This window comes from Ascaphus truei, chromosome 13 (genome assembly GCF_040206685.1).
Source record: "Ascaphus truei isolate aAscTru1 chromosome 13, aAscTru1.hap1, whole genome shotgun sequence".
NCBI lineage: Eukaryota > Metazoa > Chordata > Amphibia > Anura > Ascaphidae > Ascaphus > Ascaphus truei.
The window spans coordinates 9,626,424-9,650,692 of record NC_134495.1 but is presented as its reverse complement, the minus strand read 5'-3'; the positions used below and the strand labels follow the sequence as shown (position 1 = coordinate 9,650,692).

Below are 24,269 nucleotides of genomic sequence, written 5' to 3'. Positions count from 1 at the left end.
CGGGAGTGCTATGTGGGGGGGTGCTATGTATGGGGAGTTGGGGGTGCTATGTGTTGGGAGTGGGGGGCAGGGTGCTATGTGAAAAGAGGGGGTGCTGTGGGGAGTGAGGTGCTGTTTGTGGCAAGAGGGGTTGCTGTGGGGAGGTGGGTGGAGGGGGTGATATGTGTGGGCAGGGGGGTGCTGTGTGTGTGGGCGGGGGGGTGCTGTGTGTGTGGGCAGGGGGGGTGCTGTGTGTGTGGGCAGGGGGGGTGCCGTATGTGTGGGCAGGGGGGGGTACTGTGTGTGGGCAGGGGGGGTGCTGTGTGTGGGCAGGGGGTGTTGGGGTGCTGTGTGATGGGTAGGGGATGCTGTATGTGGGGTAGGGGGTGCTGTGTGTGTGGGCAGGGGGGTTCTGTGTGTGTGCACAGGGGGGGTGCTGTGTGTGTGGGCAGGGGGGGTGCTGTGTGTGGGCGGGGGGGGTGCTGTGTGGGCAGGGGGGGTGCTGTATGTGTGTGTGTGTGTGTGTGTGGGCAGGGGGGGTGCTGTATGTGTGTGTGTGTGTGTGTGTGGGCAGGGGGGGGTGCTGTGTGTGTGCAGGGGGGATTGCTGTGTGTGGGCAGGGGGGGTGCTGTGTGTGTGTGTGGGCAGGGGGGGTGCTGTGTGTGTGTGTCTGGGCAGGGGGGGTGCTGTGTGTGTGTGTGTGGGCAGGGGGAGGTGCTGTGTGTGTGTGGGCAGGGGGGGGTGCTGTGTGTGTGTGGGCAGGGGGGTGCTGTGTGTGTGTGTGGACAGGGGGGGTGCTGTGTGTGTGGGCAGGGGGGGTGCTGTGTGTGTGGTGAGTGGGCGGTGCAGTGTGTGGGGAGGGGGGTGCTGTGTGTTGGTGGGGGGGTGCTGTGTGTGGGGAGTGGGCGGGTGCTGTGTTTGGGGAGAGCGGGGTGTGTGGGCAGGGGGGGTTCTGTGTGTGGGGGAAGGGGGTGCTGTGTGTGGGGAGTGGGCGGGTGCTGTTTGTGTGTGGGGAGGGGGGTGCTGTGTTTGTGGGGAGGGGGTGGGTGCTGTGTTTGGGGAGAGCGGGGTGCTGTGTTTGGGGAGAACGGTGGGGTGTGGGCAGGGGGGTTCTGTGTGTGGGGAGTTGGGTGCTGTGTGTGGGGGAGGGGGGTGCTGTGTGTGGGAAGGGGGTGCTGTGTGTGGGAAGGGGGTGCTGTGTGTGGGAAGTGGGCGGGTGCTGTGTGTTGTGGGGAGGGGGGTGCTGTGTGTGTGGGGAGGGGGGGTGCTGTGTGTGTGGGGAGGGGGGGTGCTGTGTGTGGGGAGGGGTGGGTGCTGTGTTTGGGGAGAGCGGGGTGCTGTGTTTGAGGAGAGCGGGGTGCTGTGTGAGCAGGGCGTCTTGTTTCATCCTGCTGTGTATCCGCTCTTTGCATTATAATGTCACGTTCTGTCCCCAGGCCCTCTTGATTGCCACAGCTTTCACTAACGGATACACTGAGGCTGCGGGTATCTGAAGAGGTGAGAGGGAACGGCAGCAGGGGGCGGTCACGTGGGCCGGTGTCGGGGCGGGTGCCACGCTGTCGGGGCGGGTGCCACGCTGTCGGGGCGGGTGCCACGCTGTCGGGGCGGGTGCCACGCTGTCGGGGCGGGTGCCACGCTGTCGGGGCGGGTGAGAGGCGCTGTCGGGAGAATCTGTGTTCAGCGATTTATTCACAGGCGCCTCGTTTACTAGTTTTATTTCAGTCATAGTCGGAGAACAAGGAATTTCTGCACAAATTCCTCCGATTCTTTATAACCTGAAGTCACCTGTCATCAATGTCACTGTCACCCCTTCCCCCCGCGTGCTCCCTCTCTGTCTACCCCCCCCTCCCTCTCTGTCTACCCCCCTCCCTCTCTGTCTACCCCCCTCCCTCTCTGTCTACCCCCTTCCCTCTCTGTCTACCCCCTCCCTCTCTGTCTACCCCCCTCCCTCTCTGTCTACCCCCTCCCTCTCTGTCTACCCCCTCCCTCTCTGTCTACCCCCCTCCCTCTCTGTCTACCCCCCTCCCTCTCTGTCTACCCCCTCCCTCTCTGTCTACCCCCCTCCCTCTCTGTCTACCCCCCTCCCTCTCTGTCTACCCCCCTCCCTCTCTGTCTACCCTCCTCCCTCTCTGTCTACCCTCCTCCCTCTCTGTCTACCCCCCTTCCCTCTCTGTCTACCCCCCCTCCCTCTCTGTCTACCCCCCTCCCTCTCTGTCTACCCTCCTCCCTCTCTGTCTACCCCCCTCCCTCTCTGTCTACCCCCCTCCCTCTCTGTCTACCGCCTCCCTCTCTGTCTACCCCCCTCCCTCTCTGTCTACCCCCCTCCCTCTCTGTCTACCCCCCTCCCTCTCTCTCTACCCCCTCCCTCTCTCTCTACCCCCCTCCCTCTCTCTCTACCCCCCTCCCTCTCTCTCTACCCCCCTCCCTCTCTCTCTACCCCCCTCCCTCTCTCTCTACCCCCCTCTCCCTCTCTCTCTACCCCCCTCCCTCTCTCTCTACCCCCCCCTCCCTCTCTCTCTACCCCCCTCGCCCACTCTCTCTCTACCCCCCTCGCTCGCCCTCTCTCTCTCTCTACCCCCCTCGCTCGCCCTCTCTCTCTACCCCCCTCGCTCGCCCTCTCTCTCTCTACCCCCCTCGCTCGCCCTCTCTCTCGCTCTCTCTACCCCCTCGCTCCCCTCTCTCTCTACCCCCTCCTCGCTCTCTCTCTCTACCCCCCTCGCTCGCTCTCTCTCTCTACCCCCCCTCGCTCGCTCCTCTCTCTCTCTACCCCTCCTCTCTCTCATCTCCCCCCCCCCATAACCATGTACCCAAATAAATACTGAATGTGCTACAGTATAACAGTGTGACTGATGGGGGGCTTCTCATTCTTCCACAGGTTCGATTTGAAGCATCTCCTGCCCCCCCTTCTCTGTCACCGTGCGCCCCCCCCCCCCCTTCCAGCGGCCTCCTTCAGCGTAGGAATTTGTATTTATTTCGTGTCCTTCTCTCCCTCCAGTTACTGGGTTTTATTTCCCCCTAGCCGTGTGTTCGTGTCCATGTTTAGCGAGTTCAGGGAAACGTTTATTTTTTTTAAATTCTGTATTATTATTTTTTTGCGCTGGTGATGGCGGGCGTGGGGGGGGGCACGCACCTCTGTACAAAACACTGGCGGGAGATTTCCGGGGGGATGGGGGGGGGGGACGTTTTGTCTGGGAATGTTTTTAAAAAAATAATAATAATATTTTTTTTATGTAAATGTCAGCTTTTACGTAAAAGTGAGACGTGGAGAGGACACTGCACAAAGAACAAGACAAATGTATATTTTGCTAAAACGAGAAACTATTTGTAGACAGAAATTATTTTAATTTTCTCCGAATTGTGTTTTTTTTTTTTTTTTTTGTTTTTTTTTGTGTGTTTTTTTTTCTTCTGTAAAATATGTAAATACCGCACACCGATTGTCCGACAACCTCCAGGGCTCCACCATCCCGCGGCGCGTCCTTGGGTCACTCGGGGACCTGTATTTTAGCAATATCTTCCTGAAACTTGACTCGATGGTCAGATATTATTTTTTTTTTTATATATATATATATATATATACACATTTTATTATAACGGAGACTTCGGCCCATCGGAATGTCCGGGAATACGCGGCGATGCGCTGTGTATAACGTCTTGCTGTGCGCGCGTCTCCGAGATAATTAACTCTTTAAGGGTCAGCCGCTATCCTCGGGGGGGGGGGGGGGAGACCTCTGAGAATCAGGGGGTCCTGGGAACACTTTATGGCTGAATGTTCTTTTTTTGCCATTTCATGTGAAGCTGCTGCTTACCAACACATGTTTTAATAAGGGCAATAAGGCACTTCCTGGCTGGTGACTGTTACCTCCGGGCCACACGTATGGGCAACTTGCCACTAGATCTGCACTTTGTATGGAAACGTGTAATTATGAATTACATGCAGATTGTGGGCCTGCTCCGACACACACACACACGCACACAGTGACACACACGCACACAGTGACACACACACACAGTGACACACACACATACACACAGTGACACACACAGTGACACACACACACACACACACAGTGACACACACACACACAGTGACACACACACACAGTGACACACACACACAGTGACACACACACACAGTGACACACACACAGTGACACACACACACACACGCACACAGTGACACACACACACAGTGACACACACATACACACAGTGACACACACACACACACACTGACACACACGCACACAGTGACACACACAGTGATGCACACACAGTGACACACGCACACACACAGTGACGCACACACACACAGTGACGCACACACACAGTGATGCGCGCACACGCAGTGACGCGCGCACACAGTGACGCACACACACACACAGTGACGCACACACACAGTGATGCGCGCACACACACAGTGACGCACACGCACACACACAGTGACGCACACGCACACACACAGTGACGCACACGCACACAGTGAAGCACACGCACACAGTGAAGCACACGCACACAGTGACGCACACGCACACAGTGACGCACACGCACACACAGTGACACACACACAGTGACGCACATGCACACACAGTGACGCACACGCACACAGTGACGCACACGCACACAGTGACGCACACACGCACACAGTGACGCACACACGCACACAGTGACGCACACGCACACAGTGACGCACACAGTGACGCACACAGTGACGCACACGCACACAGTGACGCACACGCACACAGTGACGCACACGCACACAGTGACGCACACGCACACACAGTGACGTACATGCACACACAGTGACGTACATGCACACACACAGTGACGCACACGCACACAGTGACGCACACGCACACAGTGAAGCACACGCACACAGTGACGCACACGCACACAGTGACGCACACGCACACAGTGACGCACACGCACACATTGACGCACACACACACAGTGACGCACACACGCACACAGTGACACACACGCACACAGTGACACACACGCACACAGTGACGCACACGCACACAGTGACGCACACACGCACACAGTGACGCACACACGCACACAGTGACGCACACGCACACAGTGACGCACACAGTGACGCACACAGTGACGCACACGCACACAGTGACGCACACGCACACAGTGACGCACACGCACACAGTGACGCACACGCACACACAGTGACGTACACGCACACACAGTGACGTACATGCACACACACAGTGACGCACACGCACACAGTGACGCACACGCACACAGTGAAGCACACGCACACACAGTGACACACACGCACACAGTGACACACACGCACACAGTGACACACACGCACACAGTGACACACACGCACACAGTGACACACACGCACACAGTGACATACACGCACACAGTGACACACACATATATATTATTTTTTGGGGGGGTCGTTTTAAAGCCACATTCTTCCTGTTATGCTGCTTTCTAAAACCTATGATTGCTTTCATGAATCCCGCTGCCTCCCCGGGAGAGGGCGGCAATCGTGATCATCTATAAAGAGTTAATTATGGACGGGGGTCACCTACAGTACTGTAAAACAATCATTCAAAGCAATAATCTTTGTTACTGAGACTGGAAAGGTTTTTTGTTTTTTTTAATAGTTCCAAATAAAATGTTCAATTTTCTTCTCCTTTTGTTTTATTTGTGAACATGTGTGCTCCCCCCTCCTCTCTTTCCCCCCATTCTCCCTCTCTTACTCTCTCTCCCCTCTCTTACTCTCTCTCCCCTCTCTTACTCTCTCTCTCTTTCTCTCTCCCCCCTTCCTCTCTCTCTCTTTCTCTCTCCACCCTTCCTCTCTCTCCCCCCCTTCGTCTCTCTCCTCTCTCCCCCTTTCTCTCCTCTCTCCCCCCTTCCTCTCTCTCCTCTCTCCCCCCTTTCTCTTTCTCTCTCTCCCCCCTTCCTCTCCTCTCTTCCTCTCTCTCCCCCCCTTCCTCTCTCTCCACCCCTCCTTGGCTGGCTGGGCAGTTAGGGGTTTGGTGGGTGTTGGTTGTTGTTGTTATTTGTCTGCAGTTAATCTGTAACGAGGTGGTCTCCTTGAGGTGGGACCTGTTGGGCCTGTCCCCCCCTCTCCAGCTCTGGGTTCTGGGACAGCAGTGGATTCCTGTCGCATCTGCTGATTTACAGACTGCCATCAACACCGGAGGATTCGGGGACGAGAGGCCCTGAGAGGGTTAATCCCAAACTCCTCATAAGAGCGCGTTGGTGGAATAGGCAGTGTCATCCCTCAGTGTAACCGCATTTCTGCCCCAGGCAACATTTTCATTGTGTGATGATTCCTGTGCACCCAGCATTGTATGAATGTTTCAGTAGTCGGGGGTTCGGGGACCAGCCTGCGTGCGTTTCACTGCAAGGGTCAATAGTGGACGTGTCTCGCACTGTCGCTGCAGCAGATTAATGTCACACCAAGACACTCATTGTGAAGTTGTGTGCCACTGGGATATGACTGTCATGGTGGGTGTCTCTGTCTCTGTAATATGACTCTCGCATAATAAAGGAGTAGTGTGACACAACCTAAGTGTGTGTGTGTGTGTGTGTGTGTGCGTGCGTGCGTGCGTGCGTGTGTGTGTGTCTCTCAACACTGTTACTCTGTATTACGCTGAAGCTCTGACACCTGACACCGTGGGAGCCTTGGGCACACACAGTGGGGGGGGCTTGGGGGCACACGGTGGGGGGGAGGGCTTGGGGACACACGGTGGGGGGGGGCTTGGGGGCACGGTGGGGGGGAGGGCTTGGGGACACACGTGGGGGGCGCTTGGGGACACACGTGGGGGGGCGCTTGGGGACACGTGGGGGGCGCTTGGGGACACACGGTGGGGGGGGACGCTTGGAGACACATGGGGGGGGCGCTTGGGAACACACGTGGGGGGAACGCTTGGGGACACATGGTGGGGGGGGCACTTGGGAACACACGGTGGGGGGGGGCGCTTGGGAACACACGGTGGGGGGGGGCGCTTGGGCACACACGGTGGGGGGGGCGCTTGGGCACACACGGTGGGGAGACTGTGTTCCATGGTGAATGATTGACCCTGCGGGAGAAGAGTCTTATCTTGAGACTCCTATGAATAGAGACCCGCAGCCCTCCTGGGGAAGGCAGTTCCCAATAACAGCGCTGGTTCAAGGTCCTCGGCCTTTTATCCGCTACATAACGAGTGAGAAAATGTGCACTTGGCAGCCGGCGCGGCGCTTGGCGTCCTTGAGGTGTCAAGGTCAGAGTTTGAGTATTTAATATTGTTGGGCTGGGGCCGGGACACTTCGAGTCTCCGCCATGATGGTCCCCGCGCTCCTGGCGCTGCTCCTGGCAGGTAGGTCTGCGCAGTAATCATTTCTTAGCTCTGTGACAACGCATCTAATGGTCCTGGGGTAATATCCTGCTGTAGCGTGCGCTAAATCCTCCACAACTCATTATATAATAATAATATAATAATTAAAGAGATAATCCAAGCAGCTTAAAAAAACAACCATTTTTGTTTTTTTTGCTTTTTATAAATGCCGCCTTTGATTACCTTTTTATTGTAAACTAATTACCTAAGCTGCCGATCGAAAAGTTCTCCCGTGATCGATCAGCAAAGATCCTGCTTCCCAGGGTTCACTAAATGGCCGCCTTTCAGTTTCAATCAATCCTTCACTCAGTGTAACTCAGCAGCTACAATGTATCCTGATATTACTAAGGTAACGTTATCTATTGTTACCGTTTGCAGCTCACGCTGCTGGGAATATTGGCAACAAATGATCTCCGCATCTCCCCTCCTGAAATCCCTCTCCTGGCTTCCGATTAAATCCCGCATCTCACACTCAATTCTCCTGCTCACTTTTAAAGCTTTACATTCTTCTGCCCCTCCTTACATCTCAGCCCTAATTTCTCGCTATACACCATCCCGACTCTTGTGTTCTTCTCAAGGATGTCTTCTTTCTACCCCCTTTGTATCTAAAGCTCTCTCCCGCCTTAAACCTTTCTCACTTTCTGCCCCACATCTCTGGAATGCCCTTCCCCTCAATACCCGACTAGCACCCTCTCTATCCACCTTTAAGACCCACCTTAAGACACATCTGCTTAAAGAAGCATATGAATAGCACTGTGGATAATCATGGACACATGACACATAAAGCTTGGCCCCCTGCAGACGCACTTACTAGTATTCCCTCCTACTGTCTCTGTACGTTCTCCCTACCTACCAATTAGATTGTAAGCTCCTCGGAGCAGGGACTCCTTCCTTAATGTTACTTTTATGTCTGAAGCACTTATTCCCATGCTCTGTTATTTATATTATTTGTTATTTATATGATATGTATTACTACTGTGAAGCGCTGTGTACATTTATGGCGCTATATAAATAAAGACATACAATACAATACAAACGGAAGTGTTGCAAAGACCTTGCACCGCTGGGGAAGTGTGCTAAAACCTGCTATAGAAATCACAGGATGCTCAGTATATTAAAACTCATTCAAAATGGCATTTAGAGTTGAATTTTAAAATGTAGCAAAGGTAGTAAGTATCTAACACTACAGAACTGATTTATTTAAACAAAACACGTAGGATATTGCTTGGATTGGGCCTTTAAATTGGGGGGGGGGGGGGAGAGCAGTCCCTCGTAGTTACGTGATCTTGTCCGTGTAACGACCCAGCAGAATAGGATTCCGGTGGCTTTGTAAATATATTATCCTCGCACATTGTGTGTACGTTGCACGCACTGAAACGTGTGTGGAGCCACAACACCCTGTGTTTCTGAGCAGGATCACCATTAGTAGTGAGCTGCTGGTGCTTTGCACGCACCTGTGCGGGATTTGGATAATATAGGCGGTATGGGTGACATTGGCATATTAAAGGCCACGTGATTAATGCTCAGGGCGTGGCTCGTGGTTACCCAATGTTCGGTGCTATTGACCATTTTAATGCATTTTATGCTGATTTGTCTCAATTACATCCCAGAATTTGGGGAAACTCATTACAAAAACATTGGAAATTCTGCCGGTTTTAGTCTTCGTTGGTGACGCCGGTGCAGGGGTAACGTGGCACCAAATGGTTAGCAGGCCTGGCAATTATAACATTAATGCTCTCCCTTCTGTCCCTCTTTCTATCTCTTTCCCCCTCTCTCTTTCTCTCTTTCCCCCTCTTTTTCTCTTTCCCCCTCTCTCTTTCTCTCTTTCTTTCCCACTCTTTCTCTCTTTCCCCCTCTTTTTCTCTTTCCCCTCTTTCTCTCTCCCCCCTGTTCTATCACTCCCCCCATTTCCTCTCTCTCTCCCCCCTGCCTTCTCTCTCTCCCCCCTGTCCTCTCTCTCTCCCCCCTGTCCTCTCTCCCCCCTGTCCTCTCTCTCTCCCCCCTGTCCTCTCTCTCCCCCCTGTCCTTTCTCCCTCCTTCCTCTCTCTCCCTCCTTCCTCTCTCTCTCCCCCCATTCCTTTCTCTCTCTCCCCCATTTCTTTCCCTCTCCCTCCTTCCTCTCTCTCCCCTAATCTCCTTCTCTCCCCCCCCCCCCCATCTCTCTTACAGCGTCCTGCACCAGTGCCTCCCCTCACAGCCGAGCACTCTGGCAGTTCCACAGTCTGATAAAATGTGCCATCCCTACCAGCGAGCCTCTCCTGGAGTTTAATAACTATGGGTGTTACTGTGGGCTGGGGGGAGGTGGGACCCCCAAGGACACTCTGGACAGGTAAGTGGAAGACAAACCCAGCTTCTCTGCCATTGTGCCCCTATAACTGTCACCCCTTAGAATTTGGGGGAGTACGGCTATGAGGCAGCAGCTCGGGGGGGGGGGGGTGGTGTAAGGTCCCAGATAGAGAAGCTTCACAATAACACATGAAAGCTCAATGGGTCACCAGCGCCAGAACTCACTAACCTCTCACATAGAGCTGACAAAGTGCAGTGCCGCAAATAGAATTGTGCAGACACAAGACGCCCCTCTCCCATAGAGCTTACAATCTAATTTCTGTTCCTGAGGCACAGGGAGTTAAAGTGACTCCCAATTCCCAATAAGACTGGAACCGGGTTCACCTGCTTTTCACCCCCTGTGCTTCTTGTGTCAGGTTAGTGACCCTCCCCCAAAGTGTTTTTCCATCTGTGGCACAGGGTAGAAATTAACTCGTAGACTGATGTGGTGGGGGAACCCATGGAACGCCGGTCCGGCCGGTCCTGTTCCCTGTCCCTGGTCCCCTGTCGCTCTGTTTCTCGTGCGTCCGCAGATAATGATGCAGGATGGGATACCAGCACAGTCTCTGCTTTCTCCTCTCTGCAGATGCTGCCAGGTTCACGATGGCTGCTACACGGAGGCGAAAAGACTTTCCAGCTGCATCGGCCTCACTGATAACCCGTATACCAAGGAGTACAAATACACCTGTTCCGGGACCAGCATCACCTGCACCTGTAAGTCCCCCCGTTCTGTACGTCACAGGGAAAGAGGCGACACTCCAGTGGGCTTGAGAAAATAAAGTGGGCTTTATTCAGGGCTCAACGTTTGGGACCTCGCAGAGCTGAATAAAGCACACTTTATTTCTTTTCTGAAGCCCACTGCCTCTTTTTCCATTTCAGCTACACACCCCACTGGTGTTTTCTAGTCCACCCGTGGCAGTACTTTGTTTGTCAGGGCACCTCCGACCCTCCCTGCAGTCTAATAATTTCTTCAAACTGCAGGTCTCCTCTAGGACAGAGACACACAGGGCAGGTCTCCTCTAGGACAGAGACACACAGAGCATGTCTCCTCTAGGACAAAGACACACAGGGCAGGTCTCCTCTAGGACAGAGATACACAGTGCAGGTCTCCTCTAGGACAGAGATACACAGTGCAGGTCTCCTCTAGGACAGAGATACAAAGTGCAGGTCTCCTCTGGGACAGAGATACACAGCACAGGTCTTCCCTAGAACAGAGATACAAAGTGCAGGTCTCCTCTAGGACAGAGATACAAAGTGCAGGTCTCCTCTGGGACAGAGATACACAGTGCAAGTCTCCTCTGGGACAGAGATACACAGTACAGGTCTCCTCTAGGACAGACACACACAGTGCAGGTCTCCTCTAGGACAGAGATACACAGTGCAGGTCTTCTCTGGGACAGAGATACACAGAGCAGGTCTCATCTAGGACAGAGATACACAGTGCAGGTCTCCTCTAGGACAGAGATACAAAGCGCAGGTCTCCTCTGGGACAGAGATACACAGTGCAGGTCTCCTCTGTGACAGAGATACACAGTGCAGGTCTCCTCTGGGACAGAGATACACAGCGCAGGTCTCCCCTAGGACAGAGATACACAGTGCAGGTCTCCTCTGGGACAGAGATACAAAGCGCAGGTCTCCTCTGGGACAGAGATACACAGTGCAGGTCTCCTCTGGGACAGAGATACAAAGCGCAGGTCTCCTCTAGGACAAAGACACACAGGGCAGGTCTCCTCTAGGACAGAGATACACAGTGCAGGTCTCCTCTAGGACAAAGACACACAGGGCAGGTCTCCTCTAGGACAGAGATACACAGTGCAGGTCTCCTCTAGGACAGAGATACACAGTGCAGGTCTCCTCTGGGACAGAGATACACAGAGCAGGTCTCATCTAGGACAGAGATACACAGGGCAGGTCTCCTCTAGCACAGAGATACAGAGTGCAGGTCTCCTCTAGGACAGAGATACACAGTGCAGGTCTCCCCTAGGACAGAGATACACAGTGCAGGTCTCCCCTAGGACAGAGATACACAGTGCAGGTCTCCCCTAGGACAGAAATACACAGCGCAGGTCTCCTCTGGGACAGAGATACACAGTGCAGGTCTCCCCTAGGACAGAGATACACAGTGCAGGTCTCCTCTGGGACAGAGATACACAGTGCAGGTCTCCTCTGGGACAGAGATACACAGTGCAGGTCTCCTCTGGGACAGAGATACACAGGGCAGGTCTCCTCTAGGACAGAGATACACAGAGCAGGTCTCATCTGGGACAGAGATACACAGTGCAGGTCTCCTCTAGGACAGAGATACAAAGTGCAGGTCTCCTCTAGGACAGAGATACACAGTGCAGGTCTCCTCTAGGACAGAGATACAAAATAGACCTCTACTCACAGGTTCATAATGAAGTTCTCCAATTTAATGTGACAGCCAAGAACAGCAGATCATCCGATGAAAGGTCCATATGGGCCTGAAACATTGTCTTTCCACTGTTCTTGGCTGTCACATTAAAGCTGCAGTCCCAGCAATATCCTACATGGTTTTTTTTTTGTAATAAATCAGTTCTGTACTATGAGAAAATACTTGTAGCATTTAACAAAAAAATGTTTTAAAGACATTTTTAATGTTTCTAATGTAAGAAACATTTCCAAAGTCACAGCCTCTTCCCCTTCTGATAGGCTCTGGCTCTTAAGCCCCGCCCTCTCTCTAGCAGTGAACCAATTGTATCTAGTAACTGCCCAGTCAATCATATTCCAGGACTACATTGCCCACAATGCTGTGCAAGAACTGAATTAAATAGCCCAGAGCAAGCGATTGATTACAGGAGAACGGATTGATCTGCAGCTTAGCTAATCATGTGTCAGTATGCAGATTGTATTAATGCACATATTGAATGGGAAAAAAATAATATATATATATATATATTTTTTAAACGGCAGCTTGAACTGCAGCTTTAAATGGAGAAATTCATTATGAACGTGTGGGTGGAGCTCTCCTTTGTACCTCTGTACGGCACTTTGAAGGGATTGTGTGTCTGTGTTGTGTCTGTGTTGTGTTGGCTGCACCCGCCGGATTCTCCTCCCCTGAAGCTGTTCCCCCGCACTTTGGAATTCCTCCCCACTGTCTGACACGGGACGAGCGCCGCTCCCACACGCGTGTTCTGTATAATTGCATTACTTTATCAGACGGGGGATAGATTTCATTGGGATACATATTCATGGCCAGCACTATATTTTCCAGGATTGCGTTAAAATGCTGCTCGCGTCGTTTGTGCGTCGTTGTGTATCGTTTGTGCGACCGCGCAGGTTATATTATAGTGTCCTGTATGTGCTGAGCTGGATGAGCTGATCCATTAAACATAATAAACACTGACCATTACACGTGGGAAGGTATCGCCAGCTGGACGGGCAGGTTTTATATGGGTCACTATGGATATACGGTAGACATTTCAGAGAGATTTAGCTTTTTGATATTATTTTGCTTTATTTTGCATTTACTAGCCAGACTGATTTAATGGGATGATATGAATAAGCTGTAGCAGCTCTGTAATAGATGGATATATTATATATTAAATTGAACTAAACACACCATGCTGCAGACGCACGTCTCTCTCCCTGCTGATTCCCAGAGGGTGATTTTAAATACTGTTAATTTCTCTCCTCTCTCTCTGCCTCCCTCTCTCTCTTCCCCCTCTCTCCCCACACAATTTCTCTCCTCCCTCTCTCTTCCCCCCTCTCTCTTCACCCCCCTCTCTCTTCTCCCCCCCCTCTCTCTTCCCCCTCTCTCCCCACACAATTTCTCTCCTCCCTCTCTTCCCCCCTCTCTCTCCCCCCCCTCTCTTCCCCCCTCTCTCTCCCCCCCCTCTCTTCCCCCCTCTCTCTCCCCCCCCCTCTCTTCCCCCTCTCTCCCCACACAATCTCTCTCCCCCTCTAACTCTCCACCCTCTTTTCTTCCTCTCCTTTCCCCCCTCCCATCTCTCTCCCCCCCCTCCCATCTCTCTCCCCCCCTCCCATCTCTCTCCCCCCCTCCCATCTCTCTCCCCCCTCCCATCTCTCTCCCCCCTCTCTATTCTCTTCCTTCCCCCCTCCTTCCCTCTCTGCCCTCCCCCCTCTCTCCCTCCCCCCTCTCCCCTCTCTCCCTCTCCCCCCCTCTCCTCCCCTCTTTCTCCCCCTCTCCTCCCCTCTTTCTCCCCCTCTCCTCCCCTCTTTCTCCCCCTCTCCTCCACCATTTCCCCCCCCCCTCTCCTCCACCATTTTCCTCTCTCCCCCAGCCTACAGCAATGCCTGTGAACAGTTTATCTGCCAGTGTGACCGTGCGGCTGCCATCTGCTTCTCTACCTCCCCTTATAACTCGGCCTACAAGAATCTGGACAAGAACAAAAACTGTTAAGTTTCCCAGTCGCTGACTCTGACATCTTTCCGGCTCCAGGATAGCGCCTGACTTAGGCAGAAATAAAGCGTGATCAGGACTCCAGCGCCTCCATGTTTAATAGTAACCGCAAGAACAGACAGAACATCACTGCCCAGTATTCCTATTGTACGGAATATTCTACACTTTTCTTGAACTTAATTAAACTAAAATGACATACCATACACACACAGCTCTCTCTCTCTCTCTCTCTCCCCCCCCTATATATATATATATATATATATATATATATATATACACACACACACTGCACAGCCCCCCCTCTATATACACATACATAAGAATAGAGGAAAGAGTCCCTAAAGGAGCACACAGGTTTACCAAAATTAAGCAAACGTTTATTGAATTTCACATGTAATAAAAAAATTTAAAAACTGTACAAAAATGGTTATAAAATAGCAGACTCCCTGCACGAGTCCTCAAAAGATCTATGATGCTAAAGCCAAATTTAATCCAAATGAGACAAAAAGCATGTATGTGCACAGACAATATGGGTTAGGGTGAACTACCCCGATGTAACTCCTCATATAATATGTATCTCGACTAATAACCAGATATAAAGCAATAAATAGCCTTGAAAAGCAGATCCAGACCCATCAGTGCTATATGGAACCACACGGCAAAACAAGGGGAAAAAAGTTGTGTAGTGAGGTTAAATAACCAATATCCAGAGTAAGGGCGGTGTCCTATCACAGCACTGATGTAATACACAACTCCTGAGATATCACTAACTTCTGCGGGCTAATACAGAGTAACTATAACCCAACTAGCCATGACGTATTTAGCAAACCTTGAGCTGAAGTGGCTCCTAAAGACATGGTAAAGTCACAAAACGCCTGGTAAATGCAGTTACAGTCATACATTGGTTATAGCTATCTGCAAGTGGTAATAGCCAGTCCATAATCATGAGTATGCATAGCAGCAGCAGAGTCACAAACGGGCATATCTACTGTACGTGCTCTCAGAGAGAGAATCGGGGTGTCTTGCCAAGCGCTCCCTCTCCTACGCGTTTCGACCTTTGTCTTCAACTGGGAGTGTATATATGGGATATGTATATTATATACATACACAAACATACAACCAAAAGACAAGAAGAAGCGCAGGCTCCATAGCATGTAACTGTATAAAATATAGGTACGTTTATTAAAACAAGCAGCCCCAAGAAATTGCACTTCCAGGGTTAAAAAGAAACACACTCATGGGAGAGAAATCTCTAAAGGGAGTCATCAACGGGGGTGGAGGAGTCCAGAATATACAGGGTGCACCTGATCAAATGATACCAGCATGCAGCTCCTCCCACCAGCATACAGCTCCTCCCACCAGCATACAGCTCCTCCCACCAGCATACAGCTCCTCCCACCAGCATACAGCTATAATAATAAGTATTCCTGGTGACTTGTATGTGTATTTCTGGCTGTGTGCAGACCCCCACACAGCGCTGTTGCTGCATATATTCCTGTGTACACACCTCAGTGGGGTTTAGCCTGAGCGGCTGCATATACCATTCAGGACCCTGTATACTCGTATTCTGACACAGGGACAGAAAGTTACACGCAAACCATTTATTCTGCTGCAGCTGCAAAAAAAGAAAAAAGCTTCATACAATGTTTTCCAGAATATAGAATGTATCAAGTATTTTTCCCACCAACCCAGGAGCCCAGTCTCTGAGCAAGACAAGCGGCTTAATGCCCCAAAAGGGGTAAAACAGTTCTGCCTGCCGCAGGACGGCCGCTCGCACCACCTCCCGGGCGCACGCCTGCTTGGGGGACGCCAGCATGCTCACTTTGTCACCCACTTTCTTCACCGCGTTCTCTGCAGAAGAGACAAATCTCACCGGGGGTTTCACTCCCTCCCTGGGGGGTCTCACGTGGGCCTGGTGCTGGTTCTCTAAAAGTGGGTCCCACTTTCTGGGTTATGCTAGGACGGGCTGCGGGTCCTGTATGTGGTCTGGTAGAGGGGGGAGGGTTTTTGTTTTTCTAACCACTCTTGGGTGAGAGGGAGGGGGACAGGGTCTGTGACTGCCCTCAGGACTGGGGGGGACAGGGTCCATGACTGCCCTCAGGACTGGGGGGAGGGGGGGCACGGTCTGTGACTGCCCTCAGGACTGGTGAGGGGACACGGTCTGTGACTGCCCTCAGGACTGGGGGGACATGGTCCATGACTGCCCTCAGGACTGGGGGGGGGGACACACGGTCTGTGACTGCTCTCAGAACTGGGGAGGACAGGGTCTGTGACTGCCCTCAGGACTGGGGGGGACATGGCCCATGACTGCCCTCAGGACTGGAGGGGGGACACGGTCTGTGACTGCTCTCAGGACTGGGGGGGGGCAGGGTCTGTGACTGCCCTCAGGACTGGGGGGACAGGGTCTGTGACTGCCCTCAGGACTGGGGGGACAGGGTCTGTGACTGCCCTCAGGACTGGGGGGGACAGGGTCTGTGACTGCCCTCAGGACTGGGGGGACAGGGTCTGTGAGTGCCCTCAGGACTGGGTGGGGGGGACACAGTCTGTGACTGCCCTCAGGACTGGGGGGGACAGGGTCTGTGACTGCCCTCAGGACTGGGGGGGACAGGGTCTGTGACTGCCCTCAGGACTGGGTGGGGGGGACACGGTCTGTGACTGCCCTCAGGACTGGGGGGGGGGGGGGGGGTAGGGCAGGGTCTGTGACGGCCCCCAGGACTGAGGAGGGGGGGGGGGGGAAGGATGGGGCCTGTACACCCCCCATGCTCACCTGTATCAATGTATCCCAGAACAGCCACAGTCACAGATATATTGGTTTTCTGAAGGGAGAATTCTCTGCGGAGGGAGCTGTAAAAACCTTCCAGAGCAAACTTGGATGCAGAATACGTGGCAGTGAATGGAGCCCCGATGCGTCCTGTGCAGAATAAGCAGAGCACACAAACCAATCGGGCTGCGTCCACGCTGCCGCTGACCGCGCTTGGCGCAGTCAGCACAATCAACTCATGCTCGTGAGCATGGACGTACGCTCAGGGGCGCTGGGCACTTGCCGAGACAAATGTAATTGACGTGTTTAGGGGTCACATGACCTCCTCAGCCAATCAGTGCCAGTCAGTGTTTTGGCCACGCCCCCTGCTCGCGCTGACAAAAAGTTGCCGGACACTCGAACGCTCATGCTTGTAGAGTTGGTGACGTCACCACGCTGTCTGTGGGTGTGTAAGGCTGCGATTATACAGAAAAACGCCCGTAGCGACACCACGCGGCGCAAAAACAAAATTTAAAAACGCATCAACTGTCTCCCGCTTCGCAGTAGCGAGCGGGGAGACAGGTGAATTTGGTATAGCCACTTACCACGTACGTATGAAACTTGTTTTTTGCGCCACACATTTTCTGTATAATCGCAGCCTTGCACACCCACAGACATACAGACACACCCACAGGCAGACACACACACAGACAGACACACAGACGGACACACCCACAGACGGACACACCCACAGACGGACACACCCACAGACGGACACACTCACAGAGAGACAGAGACACCCACAGATATACAGAGGGACACACCCACAGACAGACACACAGACGGACACACCCACAGACGGACACACCCACAGACGGACACACCCACAGACGGACACACCCACAGACAGACACACCCACAGACAGACACACCCACAGACAGACACACAGACAGACTCACCCACTGAGAGACAGAGACACCCACAGATATACAGAGGGACACACAGACGGACACACCCACAGACGGACACACCCACAGACGGACACACCCACAGACAGACACACAGACAGACACCCACTGAGAGACAGAGACACCCACAGATATACAGAGGGACACACAGACGGACACACTCACAGACGGACACACCCACAGACAGACAGACACACTCACAGAGACAGAGACACCCACAGATATACAGACGGACACACCCATAGACAGACACACCCACAGACAGATAGACACACTCACAGACGGACACACCCACAGACAGACACACCCACAGACAGACACACCCACAGACAGATAGACACACTCACAGACGGACACACAGACAGACAGACACACTCACAGACGGACACACCCACAGACAGACAGACACACTCACAGATGGATACACCCACAGATATACAGACAGACACACCCACAGACAGACACACCCACAGACAGACACACAGACAGACACACTCACAGACAGACACACTCACAGACAGACAGACACACTCACAGACGGATACACCCACAGATATACAGACAGACACACCCACAGACAGACACACCCACAGACAGACACACACACAGACAGACACACTCACAGACAGACAGACACACCCACAGACAGACAGACACACTCACAGAGAGACAGACACCCACAGATATACAGACAGACACACACACAGACAGACACACTCACAGAGAGACAGAGACACCCACAGATATACAGACAGAGACACCCACAGATATACAGACAGACACACCCACAGACAGACACACCCACAGACAGACACACAGACAGACACACTCACAGACGGACACACCCACAGACAGACAGACACTCACAGAGAGACAGAGATACCCACAGATATACAGACGGACACACCCACAGACAGACAGACAGAGACAGACACACCCACAGACAGATAGACACACTCACAGATGGACACACCCACAGACAGACACACCCACAGACAGATAGACACACTCACAGACGGACACACCCACAGACAGACACACCCACAGACAGGTAGACACACTCACAGACGGACACACCCACAGACAGATAGACACACTCACAGACGGACACACCCACAGACAGACACACCCACAGACAAATAGACACACACAGACGGACACACCCACAGACAGATAGACACACTCACAGACGGACACACCCACAGACAGATAGACACACACAGACGGACACACCCACAGACAGACAGACAGACACACCCATAGACAGACAGACACACCCACAGATATACAGACAGACACACCCACAGACAGACACACCCACAGACAGACAGACACTCACAGAGAGACAGACACACTCACAGACGGACACACCCACAGACAGACACACTCACAGACGGACACACCCACAGAGAGACAGAGACACCCACAGATATACAGACAGACACACCCACAGACAGACACACCCACAGACAGACAGACACTCACAGAGAGACAGACACACTCACAGACGGACACACCCACAGACAGACAGACACACTCACAGAGAGACAGAGACACCCACAGATATACAGACAGACACACCCACAGACAGACAGACAGACACACCCACAGACAGACACACCCACAGACACACTCACAGACAGACAGACAGACACACCCACAGACACACTCACAGACAGACACACCCACAGACACACAGACAGACACACCCACAGACACACAGACAGACACACTCACAGACAGACACACCCACAGACAGACAGACACACCCACAGACACACTCACAGACAGACACACAGACAGACACACACACACACAGACAGACACACTCACAGACGGACACACCCACAGACTGAAAGACACACTCACAGAGAGACAGAGACACCCACAGATATACAGACAGACACACCCACAGACAGACACACAGACAGACACACTCACTGACGGACACACCCACAGACAGACACACAGACAGACACACTCACTGACGGACACACCCACAGACAGACAGACACTCACAGAGAGACAGAGACACCCACAGATATACAGACAGACACACCCACAGACAGACACACCCACAGACACACAGACGGACACACCCACAGACAGACAGACAGACACACCCACAGACAGACACACCCACAGACGGACACACCCACAGACGGACACACCCACAGACAGACAGACACACTCACAGACAGACACTCACACTCACTCAGAGACACACACAGACACGTTACCGCTCAGAGAGGACATGATAACGATGCCCCCCTGGGATTCCCGCAGGGCACTCAGGGCACCGGACGTCAGCTGGACATAGCTCAGGAAGTTCACAGTGAGGGAGCTCAGCACTGAATCCATGTCACCTTGAAAAGTACCAAACGATCCGGATCCCCCCACGTGGTTCAGAACCAGATAATCCAAACCCCCTGGTGAAGGAGCAGAGAGTATAACAGGGGAGGTGCTGAGCTCAGAGACAATGCCCTGAACACCTACACTCAGCTGGAAGGATTCATGTGTGCGCAACATACAGTTCTACGCCAAATCCAGTGTGCAGCCAGCACCGGGCTGCAATCCGCACAGCAGAACGTAGCACCGGGAAGGTTATTACACACAATGCTGTGTCTCAAGATTTCACACCCAGAAAATTGTTCCTGAGGACTGCAATAAATGTAATGAGGGGTCAGATTTACATTGGAACTAGATATTCATGGATACATTTTACCCAGCGTGTTCCGGGTTTCCTGGGCCACGTTCTGTGCCGACGTGAGGTTTCCCATATCCGAGACCACGTAGTGGGCAGAACCGGCTCCCAACTCCAAACATTTCTCTGCCACCTGCAAAGCAGACATCATGGAACCCATCACCTGCAGGATAGGGGGGCCCATCACCTGCAGGATAGGGGGGCGCATCACCTGCAGGATAGGGGGGCCCAGGGAGGGGCAGCAGAGCCAAGGGCCCCTATCCTGGTTGATAGGTATATGGCTGTACAGCGGTTAAAGTGTGGTGGTACTAGTATAGGTAACATAAGAAGTATAACGCCTCAGCACCTTCCTAGCGGACAGAGACAGGGGCAGCTGCACAAAGGGTATAGCCAAAGGACACTCAGGCGGCTATACACGATGCACTCTATATAATATATGTGAGACTGTGTCTAAAGGATAATAAAGCTGCTGTTTGAAAGAATAAAGTTCTCGGTTCCCATCAATGCTTACCAACGCCCGGCCTGCACCCCGAATAAGGTAAAGCCTCCTAAGTAGCCAACAATACAGACACGCATGTAACCTCCCTAAGAGCCAGCCAGGGAGGGGTGTGTGTGTGGATATATATATATATATATATATATATATATATATATCCACACACACACTTGGTTGAGTTCATGTGTTTTTAGCACTGAATGTGTTAACCCGTCAACTGTCACAGGTTGCTGCCCTACAAAGAGTTAAAGGACGAGGCCCCAGGTCCGTGAGGCTCAGAGAGGGGTGCATGTAGAGGCTGATTTGCACGACGTGGTGATCCTGGCAGAGTACGGTTATAATAAGACCCCGTCCCCCCTCCGGGGAGTTTCTTACCTCTCGGAGACGCTCCGCTCTTCTGGCTGTGAGCATCACACGCGCCCCCATCTGTGCAAAGTGATAAGCAATCTGCTCCCCGATCCCAGTGCTGGATCCAGTGACCAACACTCGTTTCCCACGCACCATCTCTGCAAGTCCCAGATACACCAAGGACAGTGACGGGAGACATCATTTGGTCTATATAAAGGGTCTATATAAAGGACACACACACACACACACACACACACCTACCTTCATAGAAAGGGAGTCATTTGTAATACGATGTTATTATGATGCTGGTACATTTACAAACCAATGCTGGCTTCAAATTACATTTTACCAAAAAGCATTAGTTAAGTTTCACCCCCCCCCACCCCCACCCCTCCACCCCCACCCCTCCGCCCCCCAAGTCATCAGTCTGCTTTTTTTTTTTCTAAATGGAGTTTTAAAAAATAACTAAAACATGTCCTCTTCCCCCTGGTGACGATGGCAAAGACTTGTGTGTTTGGTTGCGAACCCATTCATTCTTTTTCCGGGCTCTCTGGGAGAATACCCAGCATGCATCTCTCCATAATGGTTTGCAATTTCTAAAAGCTTCTGTATTCTCTTCGTAGCGAAGGTCCACGTTTTACATCCACGTGTGAGCAGCGGCAGAGCACACTGCTCGAACCCTTCCTCTTGAGGCACAGTGGAAGGTCCCCTTCCCAGATGGTCTGGTTTCTTACAAGGAGTTCCGTCCCATCTCCATTCTCCTTTTGATTCCATTTGAAAAGTCCCCATCCATTGATACTTTCTTGCCAAGGTAGACCTAGTCTTCCCCTTCTTCTTCTTCTATTCCATTTATTTTGATCTTTGTAGAGTTGGCATCATTGTTGAACATCACTTTGGTCTCGCCGAGACTCACATGGAGGCCACTTTCTCACTTGCTTCAGCCACTTCTTGTATTTGTTGCTGGAGGTCTTCTGGATTTGTGGCAAAAATAACCGTGTCATCTGCAAACCGTAGGTGACAAGTATTTCTTCTTGGTTTAGATTTTTTCCCCCAAAATGTTTAAGTGTTGCTGTGAAAAGCTGTGGTAACACGGTGTCTTCCTGACGGACACCTTTGCTAATCCTTATTTTGCTTGTCGTGTAATGGTTGACGTGACACTCGTAACAGCTCCTTATAGTATTAATGCATCTTCAACATTTTGACATCTTAATCCATTTAAAAGTGCCGGAGGTGTAGACAGAATCAAACGCTTTGCATTCTACGAATCCTAAGCCGAGTGCTACATCATATTAATCCCTTCGGGAAATCACTTCTTATACAACGTGGAAGTGGTCCATTGTGTTGTGTCTACTACGAAATCCCCATTGTTCTCTAGGCTGGCCAAAGAATTTACCTGTCCTTCCATCAGCACGTAACAAGATTTGCAAGGCGTTTCAACATCGTGTGTGTGTGTATATATGTGTGTGTATATATGTGTGTGTATATATGTGTGTGTATATATATGTGTGTACATGTGTGTGTGTACATGTATGTGTACGCATGTATGCATATATTTATTTATATATATATATCGGCAATACAATACCGTTTGAAGACGAAGATCAGAGGCAGCTCTCCAGGTAAGTGGTCAAAAGAAATTTGTATTAACAAATGTTAACAAAGATGTCTTGTTAATACAAATTTCTTTTGACCACTTACCTGGAGTGTGTGTATGTGTATGTGTGTGTGTGTGTATATATATATCCCTAAAAAGACAGTGAGTGCACTCATAAGTTAAATCATAGCTGCAGTCCTAGAGTTACAAGCTTTCATTGGGGCTGAATGTAGAAGGGAATCTCAGACTTACCTGGAGTCACAGACTCAGTGCTGTAGAAGTAATAGGCAGAGAACCCCCCACACACACAGAGCAGCAGCAGTTTTGCCCCGGCCATGCTGCCCAGGAAGTGTCTGCGTATATGGGGCAGTAAGAGGAGCAGTTACAGGACAGCAGAGATTGTGAAATGTCTCTGCAGGTAGCTTGCAGCCAATGGGTATTCTTGAATTTTTATAACAGGGTCACACACACCTGCACTATTGACCTAGGTTAACGTATGCTGGGTTGGTGACCCATCTTCCAGGTTGCTGCTGCTCCTCCTCTTTCTGGTGCAAGAATGGATTGAACAAGCAGGTTAGCAGCCTGTTACCCTCCTGTTACTGTCTCAGACATTGTCATTGATCTCTATTCTGTGTCCCTGTCAGATTATCCCATCACACCACTCTCATATCACAGAATGAGGGTCCTTTGTATTAGATTCATGTTGTCTGACTGTCTTTACATGACAAATTCCAAACGTGTTTCCTGGTAAACGACCTTCACTAATGAATATCTGCTTTGTGCTTTTGTTATAACAGCTGTTTCTTCATACTAGCAAGCTATAAAAAGGCTAAAATTAAAAGGTTCATTTGGGGCTAGGAAAAGCTAGATCACGTCTTGTTTGAGGACAGAACCAGCTAACCCAAAGACAGCTCCATGTATAAACCTAATCACCTTGCCTGCTAAGGACCGAAGCTTAGTATTGTAACACACACACACACACACACACACACACACACACACACACACACACACACACACACACACACACACACACACACACACACACACACACACACACACACACACACACACACACACACACACACACACACACACACACACACTATATATGTATTACACTATATATGTATTATTTTTTTTCAAGGAGTTAATTGTTTTTTCAAATTTAGAACAAATTGGAGGGCAAAGATATGTCCGCCGCAAGGAAATGACTTTTATGCACACCACCACATAAAATATAACTTTTAATATGTATATTAAAACTATGACCCAAATAAAAGGAGTACTGAAATAATAAATCCCACTTATTAGAGACATAGGTCCAATGATATTAGCTAAATTAGCACTTGAAATGAAAGTGCCTTACTAGGGTGCACAGTGT

At 51.5% G+C, this 24,269-nt stretch overlaps 3 protein-coding genes and 1 long non-coding RNA gene across 4 annotated transcripts in view; 3 read left to right on the top strand and 1 right to left on the bottom strand.

Moving 5' to 3' along the window:
* Positions 1 to 362, top strand: part of MSI1 (musashi RNA binding protein 1) — a 75,017-nt gene extending 74,655 nt beyond the window's left edge. Inside the window, 1 exon segment of the mRNA XM_075569220.1 lies at positions 342 to 362. Within this exon segment, the coding sequence (XP_075425335.1) occupies positions 342 to 362 (21 nt within the window).
* Positions 363 to 1,351: 989 nt separating this feature from the next.
* Positions 1,352 to 5,636, top strand: LOC142464811 (uncharacterized). Its single transcript, XR_012787724.1, has 2 exons — positions 1,352 to 1,476; positions 2,855 to 5,636. It is a non-coding gene; the product is annotated as an uncharacterized LOC142464811 (long non-coding RNA).
* Positions 5,637 to 7,144: 1,508 nt separating this feature from the next.
* On the top strand, positions 7,145 to 14,523 carry PLA2G1B (phospholipase A2 group IB). The gene is made up of 4 exons (XM_075567877.1): positions 7,145 to 7,310; positions 9,498 to 9,657; positions 10,240 to 10,367; positions 13,916 to 14,523. The coding sequence occupies exons 1-4, from the start codon at positions 7,274 to 7,276 to the stop codon at positions 14,032 to 14,034; spliced, it is 444 nt and encodes a 147-aa protein (XP_075423992.1). The 5' UTR covers positions 7,145 to 7,273; the 3' UTR covers positions 14,035 to 14,523.
* A 1,123-nt stretch (positions 14,524 to 15,646) lies between these two features.
* Positions 15,647 to 23,309, bottom strand: LOC142464810 (hydroxysteroid 11-beta-dehydrogenase 1-like protein A). Its single transcript, XM_075568402.1, has 6 exons — positions 23,138 to 23,309; positions 21,319 to 21,449; positions 20,469 to 20,580; positions 19,984 to 20,172; positions 16,802 to 16,945; positions 15,647 to 15,885 (listed from the first exon to the last, which is right to left on the bottom strand). Exons 1-6 carry the CDS (start codon positions 23,220 to 23,222, stop codon positions 15,671 to 15,673), a joined length of 876 nt encoding a protein of 291 aa, XP_075424517.1. The 5' UTR covers positions 23,223 to 23,309; the 3' UTR covers positions 15,647 to 15,670.
* Between the last annotated feature and the right edge of the window lie 960 nt (positions 23,310 to 24,269).

Bases quoted from the DNA above. Each gene is read 5' to 3' on its own strand.
- PLA2G1B (XM_075567877.1), top strand. From the start codon at position 7,274: ATGATGGTCCCCGCGCTCCTGGCGCTGCTCCTGGCAG. The intron at 7,311-9,497 runs GTAGGTCTGCGC...TCTCTCTTACAG, and splicing joins CCTGGCGCTGCTCCTGGCAG to CGTCCTGCACCAGTGCCTCC. The intron at 9,658-10,239 runs GTAAGTGGAAGA...TCCTCTCTGCAG, and splicing joins CCCAAGGACACTCTGGACAG to ATGCTGCCAGGTTCACGATG.
- LOC142464810 (XM_075568402.1), bottom strand. From the start codon at position 23,222: ATGGCCGGGGCAAAACTGCTGCTGCTCTGTGTGTGTGGGGGGTTCTCT. The intron at 20,581-21,318 runs GTAAGAAACTCC...TCTGCTTTGCAG, and splicing joins GAGCGGAGCGTCTCCGAGAG to GTGGCAGAGAAATGTTTGGA. The intron at 15,886-16,801 runs GTGAGCATGGGG...TCTCTTCTGCAG, and splicing joins TCTGGGATACATTGATACAG to AGAACGCGGTGAAGAAAGTG.